Raw genomic sequence first — 18,290 nt, 5'->3', positions numbered from 1 at the left:
TTTGCTCTCTCCCACGCCATCCTCTTCAGCTGCCCAGCCAGCTGCGTGAAGCGGTTTGAGACTTCCTCGCTAACCCAGAAGCCGCTAAATAAAAGTCGATCGGACTGTATTGTATTTCAGGAGCAGTGTTTTCCGAATGATTCTCACGCCCGAGAGAAATAAGCCTTTCATTCAATGTATCGTCTGTAACGTCGAAACTTACCCACTCCTTTTCGTTGACTGTCTTTTTTAAGAAAAAAAATGGATTTCCTGTACAAACTCACCCGAGTATGTCTAAACCCGTTCAGGTTTACGGGAAGAGCTGAGGCAACTAATAGACACAGCAATTATTGAGTGTTGCTACTTTTACAATACAATCGTTCACATTTTAATCTGATACGAGTTAGATTACAGTGAATGCATTTAATAATACATGCGCAGAGATACGAACAGTCTGAACTCTCCCTCTACGTTCGCCACTTCGAGACACTGCCTGGGAGGCACGGAACAAACCGAGAGTTGTATTATGTATGTATCACGTGTGAAAAAAATCTCCCGCGGGTTTTTTTTTTTGTGTCTTCTATCAACTGGACGCACGCACGTTTAAACGTGTAATTCGCATTTCAAACGGTTCCGTTTTGGGAACAGTTTGGACTGTTCCTTCGATACTGCACAGAGACACAGAAACCATGAGTTAACTCGCTGAATCAATGCACATCCCCAACATTATAAACTGGGAGTTTGGAAGTTCCAGGAGACTTGAAAGAGAGAACACTCAGTTCCCATAACATATCCCAGCATCTTACAATACTGACAAGGCTGACTTGTCTTCCGACCTGATCTGATTAAAGTCTGCGGATCCATTTTATCAACACCATCTAGAGCAGTGTCTAGCTTTGGCTGAGTTCTCGTGATGGTGACGCAGCATGACTCAATAATTCAGGCCGCTTTGCTAACAGTCTCGACCTTTCGTGCAGAGAGATTTATTGGATCTGGTAGCTGGCAAAGAACCTAAGGGAGGAGAAAGTGGCAACGGTTAGACCGAGCTTATCTTTGATCGTAGCTCAAACAAAGTGACTGCCTTTTACACGCGGTATCCAAATGCAAGTGCCGTACTTTCTAATCAATGCAATATTATTGATGGACTGTGGGACGCTGCTGTGCGCAAATGGCTGCCGCGTTTCGCCCGCAAAACACACAGTCACTCCACTTGACAGTGTATTCTGTGAAGCGCTTTGAGACGTCTCGAAGACTTGATAAAGCGCTGTGTCAAATGCAATGGTTATTATTATTATCATGATCACGGACGGCTATCAGACCTACCAAACTGGTTGCCTGACTTCCTGCAGTGGCCACTTCCCTTTTCAGACTTGGCTTCAACACAATTCTGCGTTGCATTCACCACGACCGGATCTGTTAGTTGCACACTCCGAGCCGGTCGCTGTGCGGCCTCGGGGGGTCTTCTGCCCGCCTGTGGGGGGCACGTCACCTGGTAGTTGAGCACTCTGCCGTGCGTAGGGTCCCAGGTTGCCACCACACTGTCGGGTGTGATCTCGTAAGGCCACAATTGACTCACTGCAAAGGACCAGAGCAGAAAGCACCAATGAGTCAATGATCAATTAATTGGTTGTTGGTCGATTGGCGGAGGTAATAATTCCTTCTAAAATAAATAAACAAATTAACAATAATAATAATGACGTGATCACTCAATCCACGACTGTTTGTGGGGACGCTGCTGTGCTATTCTGTGAAGCGCTTTGAGACGTCGCAATGATGTGATAAGGCACTAGATGAAACGCAAGGATTATTAGCAGTAGTGGTGGTAAAAATGTAAATAGTTGGGATTATACCATAAGAATCATTAGTATTGATCATGTAGTGAATAGATGAAATAAGTAGAATGAATTAAAAAAATAAAAACTGCCATTTAGCACACACACATCTACACACACGCGCACACACACACACTACAGTCCTAGTAAAGAGACACCGAGCTATGCAGGAGGTTACTGGAATGTGACTCAAGGCCAGCGAAGATAAGGATGCTGGATCAGGAGGATGGATGGTAGGGCCATCTGCGCTTACAAGGGCAAGTGACCTACCGGCAGGAGAGACAGGAACCTGGGATAATTGGACCAGGAGAATGGATGGGAAGCCAACTGTGTGGGCAGGGATACAAGATCAGCAATTAAAAACCGAGGAAAAGCTTGAGATCAGCAGGTCAGGTGGACAGAGTCAGAAAGGAGCAAAATGAATTACTGAAACTTCAAGGACATGGAGTCAGGCGCCTGGTCGGGCTGGATAAGGTGGAATAGGAGGAGTATTGTTCTTTTGCAGAAGGTACCACTAGTCGGTACAAGGGAAAACAACTGACAGATAGGAAAAGAATGCCGGGGCAAAAGAGCAGGGATTTAGAACCGACAATTAGAGAAAGAAGTAATGAGAAGAATGCAGATAGAACGCAGATGGCTGGCGACAAAGGGCTATAAAAAACGGTAGCCCAAACTTAGAAGTATTCGAGCCTCTGAGGAGAAGAAGGGGACGAACCTCTACGGAGAAGAGTGCCTTTGAGGGAAAGAGGACAAGTCCAGCCCTTGCCGGAGTGGACCACCAAGAGATGTTTGCAGCCAGCCAGCAGCAAGGCCAGAGACAGGGTTTAACTTTTTGTGCCAGCCTTAGAGCTTCGTCACGACTTCCTGCCTGCTCGGTAGTATCTCTCCTACGTACTAAAACACGCAGCCAACATAACATGTAGGAGCAGGAGTAGGCCATTCGGCCCTTCGAGCCTGCCCCGCCATTCAATCATGGACATACATACATACATACATACATACAAAACAGGTAGAGATTATTTAGGCACATTTCATACATCACATATTTTTTTGTATTAGTTCAGAATGTTAATATTGAGCGTATCTTGTTACGGTAGTGCTTTCGGAGTCACTTAAGCGAGACGAGGCGAGACAAAGTGACATGATAATGCATCGGGTGTGATATGATGCTTATGCTTGTGTGTCATTATAATTGCCAATAAAACATTTTAATAATATCCTTGCCTTGGTAAGGTTTCTGACAAACTCTTGAACCCAATTTTACACAAATTCAACTCAGGGATTCGGGCGATACATTGAAAAGCACAATCACTCGTCTGTGTCCATGTTTACTGAAACGCTGGATGGCAAAACTTCAGAACAGATTACGCCTTGCGCTGCTAATGCCTTTTCTCTGCCAGATAAAGATGATTCCAGGCCAAGGGAACTGTCTGACTGTGAACCTGTGAGACAGAGCGTTCCTGTGAGTGAGCTCGGTGCTGATTTCAGAGCTATAGAAGGCCTGCGACATACCGTTAGACATGAACCATTCTCAACATCTCTCACTTTGGCCCCTTGCCCACTGTTGGGAGCACATGCCTCTGAGGCAAACCTTCCATTGAGTTTGATATATAATCTGGCACCTCATTTCAGTGCCAGAACAACACTGTGGAGTCCTATAGGCGCAGTGGTCCTATCAGAGCCCTGGGACGTCCTCCCGACGTGAAAGGCTCTATACAAATGTAATCTTGTTGTGGTGGTGGTGGTTCGAGCACTTGTCTTGCAAGCGAGAGGACCTGGGTTCGATTCCCGGGCGGGCAGGGCGAAACCTTAGGCTGACCACAACATGGTGGGGCAAGACCTCGTGTGGAATAAACCAGGATTTACCGCAAATCTTACCAGAGCCTGAGTCGGAGAGCTCCCGGGTACAAGCTTTCGCCGACAAAGCCTTTTCTCTGCCAGATTTGTACAAGGCCGACACAGTGACCAGATAGGTGGTGCTGGGCTCCAGTTTGTTTAGGACTACAGTGTTCTGCCTCCCGTCCACATGGAGGGAGCTGGGCTGTCCACTCGGCAAGACCCCAAACACCACCAGGTAAGAAGCAATGCTCTCGGGAGTTGGAGCCCAGCTGACACGGAAACCTTCAGAGCTCGACTCGGAGATGACGATCGACACTGGGCTGTCTTCCCCTGTCGTCGGGCAAAATAAATCATTTCCCGTTAAACTCTTCATTCACTTTAGAGGTATTTCAGATATCCTCTTTATTTTAAAAACAAAATATGCTTTTCAGGTTTTTAAACCCTTCGCTTATTTCCAAATTGTTATTAATAATAACCCTTGTATTTGATATAGCGACATGGTAAGATGCTATATTAAATGGAAGGATTATTATTTTTTAGTGTCGCTCAGCCTGACTGGAGTGCAAGTTTCCACTGAAAACCAAAGGAAAGCTGCACCACTCCTCCTTAAATCATTCCATCGCTGTATTCTTATGAAGTCTGATGGAATTTACAATGTAAAACTTTGGGCCTAAAAGTATTATTCGCATTGCCACAGGTTAAGAAACCAACTAAATGAACAAGGTTTCAAGATTGGGAAGTTACAGCGAATTTAATTGTGATCCCGTCCCTTGTCACGGCATTAACAACGCACGGTTAACTTCACCACTTACCTTCGCGTGTAGTTACCTTGGTTACTAGCGGTTTGATATTGTTTTCATCATTCATAGGGGTAAGTCTCACTTCATAGGTGGTCTCTGGAGATAGCTGGGTCAAAACAGCACTTGTTTCGTCTCCCGCGACCAATTTCCGCAGTATTCTTTGCGAGTCGGGTGCTGGATTGTATTCGATCAGGTAATATTCTGAGCTACTTCCTAACAGCTTGGGCCACAGCAAGCGAAAGCTGGTATCAGTCACATCCAGGGCTCTCAGTTTCTTCACTCGCATTAGATCTGAAATTGATGAGAAACAAAACAATGCTCGTGTTGGCTCTTTGTGGGACACTTGCCGTGTGCAAATTGACTGCCATGTTTCCGCCTTACACAAATACACAGCCACTTCACTTTACACTATGTCCTCCAGCACTTAGCCCCAGCGCACACTCTGGGCTCCCCCCCCTCGCAATTCTTGGCTCTTGCCAACCTGCGCCTAATGCTTTCCGGAATTAGGTAAGCGGGGTGGTGGGGGGGGGGGGGGCGTCCCTCCAGCGAGAGAGAGAGAGAAAGAGAGAGAGAGAGAGCGCATTCCATTCCAACAATCTCTCTCTCTGCGATTTCCATGCGTGGGGGGGACGCACAGAATTCTTAGTTGGGTTTGGATACCCTTAAGCAACAGTGATGGGTTTGTGTCAAACACCCATCCGGCTGACACGCCCGCAAAAAATATGTCCTGTGAAGCACTCTTCCTGATCCACATCTTCCTGATATGAAAGTTCCTGCAGCGGAGACAGCCTTAACTTCTCATCTTATTGATCTTAATTCCCTGGGAGACTCCCCTCACCTCCGGAAATGCTCCAACTGAACATATAGAAGTTCTGCTCTCGCAAACGTGACAGCAGCCCACACCATAGAGAGATGGTCATTGGCTGCGATTGCACCCACGCTGAGCTCCTCGTTTCCATCGCTATCTTATGGCCATTTGCCAAAATTGAGGCCACGAAAAGGGGGAAAAGCAACAAAAGTAATATTTCCATGAAAGCTATATATAAAGTGCTTTCTTTTGTTTCGTGGATGTGGGGTTTAGGAGTGTCTGTTTGTGCCGTTTCCTCTCGCTAGGCAGCAAAAGGAGAAGGGATGGAATTTAATCTCACTTCCGCCTGCTCTCAACAGCAGGTGGAACCCATACAGCTAGGTATCCCGCATCCAGAGCTCCAGCAGGATAAAGGCGAGATATCATCTCTGTTAGCAATAGACAAAGTAAAAGGATGATGGCATTGTTGACTTACTAGTAGTGTCCATTGCAAGTCTATCAGCTCAAACACAACCCTTCTTGAACTCGCTCCAAAACACTTGGGGGTCTAGTATAATCATGCAAGGATTATAAAGGCATTATTAAAAAATCCAAGTACTTTTTGTTTTAGAAAACACAGGGATCAAGTTTCAACTGCTGCGAATGTTCTTAATGCTCTATTCAACCTTAAAAGATCTTTTGGTGATTTGCCAATTTCAGTTGGTTTTCCTTGATATTCCTTCAAACTGAGAGAAGCCTTCCTAATCTGAACAGCTGAACGAAGATTGTTGATAGAGATTCCTGTGTGTTTGGTGTGTATGTGTGTGTACACAGGGGTGGGGGGGAAGGGGGGAGGCAAAATGCCAGCTCAAAATTGATGGAGTTGCATCACTAAGAAATAATCTCTGCAATTTCTTTTCTTTTTACCCCAAATGTCAGAGAGCAAATCAGGGACTCTTGCTATTTGCTCTCTTTGTACTTGCTGCAATGTATTTACAGTCATTGCAAACCACTTCTCTGTGTACTGGTGGTGAATTCCATCCTTATCCGCCTCCAAGATTCCTGCCCTTCAATTCCCTGCTCCGATACTTGTGATCCATCCTGCCTCCTCAAGCCAATCCTGCTCAGTCCAGAGGCCATCCCTCTTAAAGCTCCCTGACTTTGGTGAACTGGACGAACAGCAAACCGATATCCAAAGTGAAGACAAAGATGAAGATAATAATCTTTGCATTTGCTGTTAATAATAGTCCTTACATTTGATATAGCGCCTCACCTGCCACTGTCAAGTGCTCTGGGACCCTGTCCTGCATGAGGGACGCTATATAAGTACAAGTTGTTGTGGGTTGTTGAACAATTAAGAAAGGGTCCACTGGGCTCAAGGCAATGGTTTGTCCCGGGCCGGAACGACTGGGAAAGACAGAGACAGTCTGCAAGTCTACTTACTTAGAATCTCGTATCGTAGTTCTTCAGTGATGACAAACATGTCATCGGAGTCTACATAGTAGAGATGTTTATCCGGTGGCTGGCTGGCTGCGTTTTTAAGCTCAAGGTAATTACCCCTTCCAATGCTGACAATGAACCTGGTCACACCCAGGTCATTGAGCTGTTGTATGGGCCCAGAGATGTCATCTGTCGAAATCCCATCGGTCAGCCACAGCACCACCTTGGGGAGGTCTGGCCTCGAACCGGCTTGATGCGTAAACATGGTGTCGGCAGCGTGAGATAGGGCCTTGCCCGAGTTAGTGTCCCCCAGCTTCTGTTTCATGTTCAGGAGAGCCCACTGCAAGGCAGAGTCCGACGTGTACTCATCGAAGGGGAACTCCACCACAGGATCGTCGCTGATGTGGACAAAACCGATTTGGATGTCATGGGGCCCGATGGGGAGCGGTCTCACTAAATCCGCCACAAAGTTCTTCATTCTCATGAACTCGTAAGGGGAGATGCTGCCAGAGCTGTCCATCAGGAAGAGCAGGTCCCCTTCCACACCATCTCCAATCAGGTCAACCCCTGCCAGAGGAAGCCCACAAGTTACTAAATAATCTTCGCCATCAATAATAATACTTAATAATATCCCTGAATTGGATATAGCGCATTCTCAGTCGTTGGGACGTCTCAAAGCGCTTCACAGAATATACTGTAAAGTGTCGTGACTGTATATTTTGTGGGCGAAACGCGGCAGCCAATTGCGCACAGCAGCGTCCCCACACAAACAGCCGTGGATTGAGTGACCAGATTATTATGATTATTATTATTAATCATTTTTGGGGAGGGATTATTACCCCTTGGAAATCAATCTTTCAATACAATGGAAGAAATAAAAAAACAATAACGCACCTTTCACAACCCGAGGCTGTCTCTAAGCACTTCACACAAGATTTAGATGAGACGTTAAACCTGAAGTTCCCATCTGCACGTTCAGGTGGATGTTAAAGATCCCATGACACTAATCGAAAAGAAAAGGAAGTTTCTCCTGTGTCCTGGCCAACAATAAAATTGGTCACTCAGTAATCCGATACCTGAGCCACAGTATTCCAGGACACTGCTGGTGATAGACCAGACCAGCCCAGCCCGTTGGCAGGACTTTGATGAGCAGACTGGTCAGTGGAAGTAGGGATTCTTCCCACTCCAGCAAGCCAAAGCCCTAACAGGTAGGGTGGCCTTAGCTTGACAAGTAAGGGGGAAGTTTGCCAGACCGTGCTCTCAGCGGCAGGCTAATCATTTGTCGCTGGTTAAGCCCCAGCAGAAGGTCCATGCTCACCCTGTGCTCCCCAAGACTTGGCTCTTACCAACCCGTGCAAAATGACACTCTCCGGATTGAGGTGAGAGCTGGGTGCTCGCTCCTCTCTTGGGTGGAGAGGCGAGAGCGCACATTCCGTTCCAGACACAGAGATATTAGGGTGTGCAGTGGTACACATATGTAGAACTCTCAGCCTGCTTTTGGATACCCTTGAGGACGGCCACGGGTTTCTGATTGGAAAGGTAAACCCAGATCAATAACTTTCGGACGCAACAAGCCAGCAGAACAAGAGGACACGGGTTCAGAGTTGGAAAGGGCCAATTTCAGGTCTGAGACCAGCAAGTTTTTCTTTACTCAGAGGGGAATCAACGACTGGAACAGGTTGCGAAGAGAAGCTGTAGAGGCCAGGACACTGGGACTCATTTAGAAAGCAGCTTGATGGAGCGAAGGAACGGTGGTGGGTGGGTGGGGGGGGGGGGTGAATGGTAGGGCAGGTGTTCTGGAAGGATGATATCGAAGGGCCTTCTTCATCCAAACCAATCTTGTGATCTTATGATCTTGTGATGTGTCAGACAGACAGACGGCTGACCAAAAAAGTCCTGCTGTTGCACAGCTCTGACGCCACAGGGGAGAGAGAGACAGAGTCGGTGTGACCTGAACTTAGAAGTTCTATTTTTATAACTCTTTTCCTCTCCACCTTAAAATTAACAGCCTCCTCTCCTCCTCTACCTTCACCCCAGGACCTGGCGACAAAGTGCCAGTCTCGCAAGCAGTTCGGGGTGGGGGTGGGGGGGGGGGGGGGGCGAGCCTTCGGGGTTAACGAATGCGGGCCGAGGAAGGGTTAAGCTTAAACGGGGCCCCCAACCTCGCAGCGAAGCTTGGACCTTTAAACAAGCCACGATGACAAACCAATGGAAAGTTTCCAGGAGTGACTGTGACTGCCTGAAGACAACAGCCAGTTCCGTCCTCCTCCACAAGCTGCATGTTAATTGGCATTTAACAAAGGCAACGGGTTACAGTGACTGAGTTGCAGTCACAGCTTGTTCCTTCACTTCTGAACCACAGCAGCCTTTGCCTGTGAACCGCAGAGTGTTTGACTGGGTAACTTGTACTGTTCAGTGGATTGCGAGCCCGGTGAGTCAATAAGGTGCGTCTGTACTTATGCTTCGGAGGGGGGGTGGGGGGGCCTTTGACCCGTTTCAGCTACTGTAATAAAATGACTCACTATTAAGCAAATACAATCCACGTCTGTACAGCGCTTTTTTTTTCACACACACACACACACACGACGGGAGGATGTCTCGAAGAGCGCTGGATGATTACCCCTTAGCTGTGGGCGGGAGACGAGGTCAGATTGAGATGTGCTTTGAACAAAGGGTTAGGGGAAGAGCGAGTTGGAGGGGGGCTCCGAGAGATCGAGTTCCAGAGAGCGGGGGAGGAACGATGTGCGTTTTCTGGAGCGCCGTCTCACTTTGAAACGTCTTGAAGGGTAACTGCAGCCGGCCGGACAGTAAGATCCCACACACAGCCTTGAGGTGAACAACCAGTTAATCTGGAGGATTGCTGGCCAGGACATTGTCGTGAGAAGCTCTCCTCTTCTTGACACATATTAGGGGGATCCTAAATTTGGGGTTAATTTGCAAACTGTCTCTTTTTTGAAAAAAAAACAAGGAAAATCGGCTTCCAAACGAAAGTTGAATTATAGTCCGCAATTCCGCGGGACTTTACATTTTAATCGGAATGTCTTACAGGCTAAGAACTAGGTGGAGTTTTCGGTCCGGAATAGTACAATCTATTTGCGGATTACTGTGTCTTTCAGTGCTAAGGAACCATTTAAACAGTGAATACTGTACTCGCATTCAATGTGACCACAGCCAAGTCCATTCCTGTCCTTATTTGACTGACTCACAGAAATCCGAGTCCTCTGAGTCGGGTTGAATCAGAAGGTTTTGGATTCATGCTGCGCGTTAGAATAGCGCCGTGGGATCTTTAACTTCCACCTGAGCGGACAGGCAGACTGTTCACCGTCTTAACTGAGGGACATACTTGTCTCGGCAATGTTTCCCAGTCAGGTGGCCTATGCCTCCTACTGTATGCGCGTTGGGAATTTACTAAGGCTGCGGAGTAAGGGATGTTTGCTGCGTTACATCAGTTTCAGCGTACAGTGCGAACGAACATAACGGAAGCTGACATTTGAGCAGAATTTTTAAGACAAAATCGCATTAGAGGGATAGTAGCTGAACACATTCTCTGTTAATCCCGCCATCACTGACCCCCGCCCCCCCCCCCACCATTCCCCCATCACCCACCCACACACACACACTCACGCACCCGCCCACCTCTGGAGCTCAGCCCCCAATTAGGAATTAAGAAAAGCAACAAGAATTTGCCTTTACGTAACCCCCTTCACACGAGTGCTGCTGTGCAGGGGTATAACATAACTGCATAAAATATACGTGTTCAAATGTACCCAAACCAAATCTGAATAGATTCCCTCTGTTTTGGCCAACAATCCCCAGGATAAAAAGCGGCCGTTCGCTTTGTGGCTGTTTGTGGGAATCGCTGTTTCGTCCGCAAGATACACATTCGCCGCACGGTAAACACAGTCAATCCCGTAGAGCGTTTCGAGGCAAGCGCGCTCGCTCAAATGCGGCAAGGATTATTATTATCACAGAAGCACCAGGGAATTCAGACGTTACACAATTCAATTTACTTTTACACAGCGCCGCCTTTCAGGTCGGGACGGTGTCTCAAAAGTCCTTTACGCCTGAAACATTTCGCCCACAAAACACACAGTCGATGCTGTGCATGTCAATTACAGTGTATCCCGTGAAGCGCTTTAAGCCGTCTCGAAGACGTTGCTATATCAAATGCAACGATTATTATTATTATAATAATCCACCAAAAATATTCAACTGAGGAACGTTTAAAAGAAACGTGGAATAAATATTGTTTACAAAAAAAATAAACCTCTGCACCTGGTCTCAGCCCTGCGTGAGCTCAAAGCTTTCCTCTCCGAGACCCACTTGAGAGCGAGGAAAGTTCCTGAGAAAGTTTGCCCTCAAGCCAAGCGTTTAGATATTTTTTTTGAGGGTGGGAGAGAGAAAAAGGGTACGTCAGAAGCTGTGGGAACCGCTCACCTTCCAAGGCGATGACTTGGTAGAAGGTGCTGGTGATCTGGAGGAGGTAGGAGGAGAGATAGACAGCGTTGAGGGCGAGCATAGTTGTGTGGCTGGCTTTCTCTCACCTTTCTTTCATTCGGCTTTTCTCGCCTTTGGAGTCCAATTCCCACCCCAGCTGCTCATGTTCCTCCCCTAGGGATGGAGATGAGAGAGAGAAGGAGAGAAAGAGAGAGAGAGCGAGAGAGTTGAGCTCAGTAGCAGACAGAACCTTGACTGTTCCTCTTGCCTTGCCCTACCTGCCTTGCCTGCTTGGAGCCAGCACTCTCTGGCAGTCAGTGCAGAGAGAGACAGACAGACAGACAGAAACACTCACACACACACAGATTTGGTGTGTGTTTGAAGGAGGAAGGTTTTTTTTTCTGGACTTGGAAATGGGGCGGCTCTACATGTTTTGGCCACCTGCCCAGAGTCAGGAGCTAACAGGCGTGGGCAAACTTCATTAACTATCTCACAGCCAGCCCCAAGGATACCACTCACCCCAGCTATCCCACAAATCATCATCATCATCAAAGTAATCATAATTCCCATCCCAGAAACTGATCAACCTCAGCCCAACATCAGCACCTGAAACTAATAATAGTCCTCGCCTTATCACGTTGTTGAGACGTCTCAAAGTTACGACCGGTTCACTGGATACGACAACTTTCGTCTACATAGCGCCCTTCATGCAGGGTAGTGTCTCGCTTGAAGGTGGGGGGAGTCTGACAACAAGGATGTACTGAATTGTATATTTTGTGGGCGAAATGCAATTAAAATAAAAATATACAATCCCACACCGTTTCCAGTCTGATATATATATATATCTTATGGCAGCTAACTTACTTGGATTATATACATACATATATATTTATAGCAGCATATTTTTGAGTCTGATTTAGCACCTCCTGTCTCAAAGCACTTCACGGGATTTCCTGTAAAGCGTAGAGACTGTGTATTTCGTCGGCAGTTTGCACGCAGCAGAACTCCACTCCAACAATCTATCTCTGGAATTTCCATGTGTAGTTGGGATGCATTGAATTCTTACATTAAACACCAGAATTCAAAATTCTACCAAGTCTCAGCCTAAAGGACCATTTGGTCTTCAAATTTAAGATTGAGTAAAATTGTAGTAAAGTTCCTAAATTAGTCTTAATTTTTGTGTAAAGTTGGTTCGCTTCCAGAGTAGCCTTAGCTAGAATTTATTTGGATTGGAATCGACTTATGGCCGCTGACTTACTTGGATTGGAATTTAAATATTTATTGGTAGCAATAAATGTTTTTATTTAGATGCATTAAAACAGTGTGAGCTTGGCTCAGTTTTGAGCTCAGTTCTTGTGCCTTTGAGCTCACTGGTCTGGGCTCACACTACAAAACAGCTACTACATTTGACTGGTTGCTCTCTGGAGGTAATAATCCCTTCAAATAAAATGTAATAATTTGGTCACTCGCTCCACGACTGTTTGTAGGACACTACACTGTGCAATTGGCTGCCGAATTTCAGTCAAACCACTTTACAGTATATTCTGGGAAGCCCTTTGAGACGTCTCAATGACGTGATAAGGAGCTAGATCAAATGAAAGGGTTATTATTATTATTGTCATAAGTGTTGTCCTTCGGATGAGAGGACGGGGAAGGGGGATAGGGGTGGGAGCGGGAGGGAGAGGAAGGGGTGGGGAGAGGGAATCATTTTAATGATGAGTTTGGCTCGCTGTTTGAATTTTAAATGATTTGCCCGTCAGTGGGAGGTTTGAAAGTCTTGCGTTAATAGGATTGCCTATAGCACATAATAATAGGTGGCACATGTATCGTCTACAGACATGATAGAACTTACCAGGCGAGGGGCTTTGATAAGAGTCTTGCTTAATGGACTGGTAGCTTAGCATGTCATTCACCAATCTCCCCACAACAGCAAACGAGATGCGGGGCAGAATTACCAAATCACCCGTGTTCAGATCCTCACAACAACCGTTCAAGCTGCGCCGTGTTGTATGTGCAGCGAGTATTCTGTGTACAGTTGTTCCAGTCACCGTGACACAAGGGTTAACTAAAGATCTTTCTAATCGAGTCTGACTAAATAACACGTGGAGCCCCGTAGTGTAGCGGTTAGATCGCTCGCCTCGCAAGCGAGAAGACCCAGGTTCGAGTCCCGGGTGCGCCAGGGCGAAACCTTAGGAAAGTTTCCTCACTCCACACGCCTCTGTTTACCTCGCAGTAAGTAGGAACCTGGTTGTTAGTCGATTGGCCGATCACTTTGCGGGGGTAATAATCCCAAAATGTGGTCACTCAACGTGTATTAAACGTGATTTTCGGACGGTCTTAAATCGTTACGGGAGATTATGTGAGCGCGAGCGACAATAGATTGCACGGAAATGGAAAGCGTGGACGGATTCGAAATTAAACACGACTTGTGGCGTGTACACGATAATCAATGAATAACCGCACACGACAAATCGTACTTTCCGTGATGTGGGCTTTTGGGTCTCCGCTGCCTGCGCGAGGAAAACCCTATGATTCTGGACTCATGAGTTTCTTCGGGGCTTTTCCTCGTGCATTTTATGTTGAACAAGGCACCTGAGGTGTTGGCTGCTTACGCGAACTTATAGCTCACAGTAGTTACAGCTCAACTTCGGTGCCACACAATTTACATTTATACAGCGCCTTTGACACAGTGAAGACCTCTCAAAGCGTTTCACCCGAGCCAGGAGGTGGGGCCTGGGGGTGGGGGTGGGGGGCTGGGGCTGAGGGGCGGGCGGTGGGGGGGGGAGGGTGTTGGCGAGGCTATTCAAGACATTGAATCTTTTGCTGGAGCGAATGGAGCTGATTCCTCTAATCCCAATTACCCTTCTCTTTGTTCTTACCCTTACACCATAACAATAACAACTCGCATTTACACAGCGCCCCTCACACAGGGTAGCATCCCGGAGCGCTTGACAGTGGGGAGCGTGACGAGGTGACGGGGTGGAAGGTGATCGTAGGCACGGTTGAAGAGGAAGGTCTTCAGGCGGGACTTGAAGATGGGGAAGGAGGGAGGGAGGGAGGGAGGGAGGGAGGCAGAGGGATTGAGCTAGAGGGTTCCAGAAAGCGCGGCCAAAGATGATTAAACGGAGGGCACGAGGGACAAGCTGGAAAATTGACAAGGTTGAACGAACAGTTTGCAGAGTCTTTGTGCAAGATTATACAGTGGTGTGAATTATTGGAGTGGACACCTATCTCCATAGTGATCGCGAACACTTATTAACAACCCCTTGTACTTTGGCTGCTGCTTAAGTAGTTATTGTAACCCTAAAGGTAAGGCGCAGCCAATAAAAAAAAATAACATTGATTCCATTCACTACGCCTTGACCATTAGATCCAAATTTTTGAGATTTTCCATTAGTTTCGGTTCACAAATCTCTCAGTCAGCATCAGTTGACTGTCCTCACTGTCAGGCTTCTGCTCAGCCGTTGTGTTTAGTGCCCTTTTTATAAACTTTTGCCTCGATACGAATGTATTCCCCCCGATAATATCTCGCACTCGTCGCCACTGTCGGTCTCGGTCTTTTTAAGAGCAATTCTTCTCCTCCGCACTTTCCGCTTCGGAGAATAATAATAATGTTAAGAATAATCCTCGCATTTGGCGTAGCGCCTTATCATGTCATTGAGACACCTCAAAGCGCTTCGCAGAATACACTGTAAAGTGAATTGACTGTTAATCCTGCAAATCCAACGGGCAGGATAGTCGAACAAGCAGGGAGAAGCTGACTGAACATTCCTCGGAATGGCAAGCTGTGTTGCTCAGCTGGTTACCCCAACATACACTACGAGGTGCCCCAAGCCTTGGCTCTTGCCAACCTGCGGTCTGATGTTTTTCCGAATTAAGTAAAGCAGGGTGCGCCCCTCTGGGAGGGCGGCGGCGTGGGGTGGGGGGGGGGGGGGTGTGGGGGTCGGGAGGCGGGGGCTTGGGAGGGCTGAGAGAGGCCGCACATTCCGTTCCAGACTCCGGAATTTCAATGTGTAGGTGGCACACATATGTGGAACTCTCAATCTGGTTTGCCTTTCCCTTAAACATGATCAGACTCCCCGGCCGATGAAAAACAAATTAAAAACATGACTGAAAGTTAAAAATTCACCAGTCGCAATTTTAGCCAAGTTGGGAAACCAACTGCACATTGTGAGCTTGGCTCAGTTGGGCAAACTCTCGCCTCAAAATCATTTGGAATTTAACACAAACAAACAGTGGTCGCTCCAGTGCAGTGTTGCGTCGTCAGAGCCGCCATTCTTCAGGTGAGACGTTAAACCGAGGTCCCGCCTGCCTGTACACGGGGAGGAGAATAATAACGAGCACTTATAGCAGGTTTCCATGAGGAGCACATGAGGTTGGACGCCAAGCTCGGAGGAAGGGAAGAGGGGAAGTTGACCGTAAGTGTGGTCGGAGAAATAGGTGTGTAGACAAGTCTGTGATGAATCGCCTAACAACGCTAGATCTCATTCCACATTTCCTCTGAGAAGTTCTACCCCATCTACAAAGTTCATGTGTTACTGTTTTTAACTCGCTCCCTGCAGTACGCTGCATTCATCTGTACGGAGTGATTTGGTCACAATGGGACGTGCTCCTTGCATAAGACAAGCATTGTAAGTACTTGCCATTTATTTTCTGAAAGTAACCCTAATACGTAAAACACTAAGGAATGCTAATGCTTGGGTGGAACTATTCCAACACGCACACAAAGGTTCTGTATTCATGGCCTCATAACAAGTATTCGGAGAAGCTGAAGGCTAAGATTTCACCATTGTTTTCAGTGTGACCGCCCGGAATACAACATGACTGCGAAACACTCAAGCGAGCAGGTACATTAATAAATCATCGTAATAGCATCGACACTGAAAATACGCAAGGCCTCCGAGCAAGTGTTTTCTTTCACCTGTAGCTGTGGAACCATTGTCCAGTGTGATTGCCCCAAATGGTCCTGAATCATCCACACGGCTAACCTTCACACGGCAATAACTGGTGTCTTGGCACCTCTGCCTAACGCAGTCGTCAGAAATCCCGTCCTCCGGCTGAGATGTTAAACCAAGATCCCAATTCCTTGTTCGGGTGGACACTAACGATCCCATGGCACTGTTTGAGATGAACAGGGGTTTTCTCCTGGTGTCCTGGCCGACACACCTCCAGCTAACATTGGCCATTCGCTTCACGAAAACGTGACGAGATGCTGCTGCGCGCCAATCGGCTGCGGCATTCGCCTACAAACAAACAGCCACTACACTTCACGGAAAAAAAACGCCTGCGGTACACTTTGAGATGTTTCGACCTGATAAGGCCAAGTGTCAAGTGTCAGGATTAATATCACACAGTGGAATAATGTAGATTATGGCATCACCTCACTGACACATTCCATCGGAAGAAAATCCCACGCAGCTCCCCTCCCTAACAACGAACCTTCTTTGATAGACAATGTCCCTTTGATACAATTCAGTAGATTAACTCATTGGAAATTCTGTGGTCAGACGCTTTGCCGTCGATCTCTCTTCTAGATTCCCCTGCGGTCTTCACCCTAGGGCAAGGAACATGGTTTTTCTCATTTCCTGGAACCTCTCTCTTTATATATATATATATATATTATATATATATCTACACACACACATATATATATATATATAAATTATGTACAATTTATATGCACACTGTTTATAAAAAATATGTGCGCATTTGTCTGCCGCGTTTCACCCACAACATACACAGTCACTACACTTTACAATATATTCTGTGAAGCGCTTTGAGACGTCTCAACAACATAATAAGGCACTATATCAAATGCAAGGATGATTATTATATATATATATATATATACACACACTACGCACCACACACACACACACACACACAAGATAGCAGAACCACAACAGACAAACGTAGTGTGTTTGGAACCAGCACAAGGAACATTTTATAAAGTAATTATTATTATTAAAACTTACAAAGATTCCAGGGACTCAGTGAGGGAAAAGAAGCCTAACTTCTCAATCAAAAATATGGTATCAGATATATATCAGATACGGGTATTTGGACATCATTATCTCAATCGTGAAGTTCTGCTTTGGATGACTTTTTAAGAAACGCAAACAAAACTCAACAAATAAATGGAGATGATTCAGTGAAGTGAGTGAAGCACGTTCTTCCGTGACGAGAAATCTGATTGATAAAATGTCTGCAGGTTCTAAGGCAGACAATTCCATGGTTTAATATAGATTTAGAAAATAAGAAATGTTAGACGAAAAAAGGATCAAAGTCCATCCAGTTCACCTTTCACTTACCTTGCAGTCGCGTGCACATATTGTCCTGAGCTACCTCGGGATGAAATGTCCTTATGCGCAAAGTGTGGCTGAAAATCCTTGCTAATATTCTTCCCCTTTTGAAGTTGGATGAGGGAGAACTTGCAAGCGCAGTGGGTGCAAATATCAATCTACCTCCGCCTTGATAACGTGAATGGTTCCAGTTTGGGATAAACCTCACACCATCTCGGAAGCAGAAACATGATACTGAAGCATTGGGAAGTCCCTTCTCAACAAATGTGTTTTTTTTTTGCAAATGCCACGCTTTGGAAGAACCGAGCTCAAATTCCTTGCTCGGTTACAGTGACCTTTAATGATACGCTGTGTCTCTCCAACTATAAAAGCTAGTTGTAGAATGCCGGTCAGACCATATTTGGACCATTCTGCAAGCGAGAGACCTGAGTTCAATCCCAGGCAGAGGGCGAAACCTTGGGCAAGTTTCCTTACTCCACATAGAGCCTAATAATAATCCCTCCAAAAACCAAAAAAACCCAATAATAAATTGGTCATTTTCAATCTACGACTGTTTGTGGGACATTGCTGTGCACAATTGGCTGCCGCGTTCGCCCACAAATATACAGTCCATTCACTTTAGTGTGTTCTGTGAAGCACTTTGGGTCGTCCTCCCGACGTGAAAAGCGCTATATCAAATGCAAGGATTATTATTATTATCCAGTCTTGGGCGCCAACTCTTAAGAAGGATATACTAGTCTTGGACGGGTGAGCCGTTCACTAGAGCGATAATAATAATAATAATCCTTGCGCTTAGTATAGAGCCTTATGATGTTGGAAGGACGTCTCAAAGCGCATCACAGGAATTCACTGTGAAATGAAGTGACTGTGTATT

At 46.4% G+C, this 18,290-nt stretch overlaps 1 protein-coding gene across 2 annotated transcripts; it reads right to left on the bottom strand.

The window, feature by feature from the left end:
- Nucleotides 1-343: 343 nt before the first annotated feature.
- vwa1 (von Willebrand factor A domain containing 1) lies at nt 344-17,451 on the bottom strand. Of its 2 annotated transcripts, none has more exons than XM_007906921.2 (7): nt 17,426-17,451; nt 11,115-11,288; nt 6,681-7,244; nt 4,463-4,741; nt 3,690-3,980; nt 1,303-1,554; nt 344-990 (listed from the first exon to the last, which is right to left on the bottom strand). In XM_007906921.2, the coding sequence occupies exons 2-7, from the start codon at nt 11,194-11,196 to the stop codon at nt 932-934; spliced, it is 1,527 nt and encodes a 508-aa protein (XP_007905112.1). In that variant the 5' UTR covers nt 11,197-11,288; nt 17,426-17,451; the 3' UTR covers nt 344-931. The 2 variants fall into 2 exon arrangements, with proteins under 2 accessions (XP_007905112.1, XP_007905111.1); XM_007906920.2 differs by lacking the exon at nt 17,426-17,451 and adding an exon at nt 11,393-11,472.
- Between the last annotated feature and the right edge of the window lie 839 nt (nt 17,452-18,290).

This window comes from Callorhinchus milii, unplaced genomic scaffold, assembly GCF_018977255.1.
Source record: "Callorhinchus milii isolate IMCB2004 unplaced genomic scaffold, IMCB_Cmil_1.0 Scaffold24, whole genome shotgun sequence".
Taxonomy (NCBI): domain Eukaryota; kingdom Metazoa; phylum Chordata; class Chondrichthyes; order Chimaeriformes; family Callorhinchidae; genus Callorhinchus; species Callorhinchus milii.
This window is presented reverse-complemented; position numbering and strand designations above follow the sequence as displayed.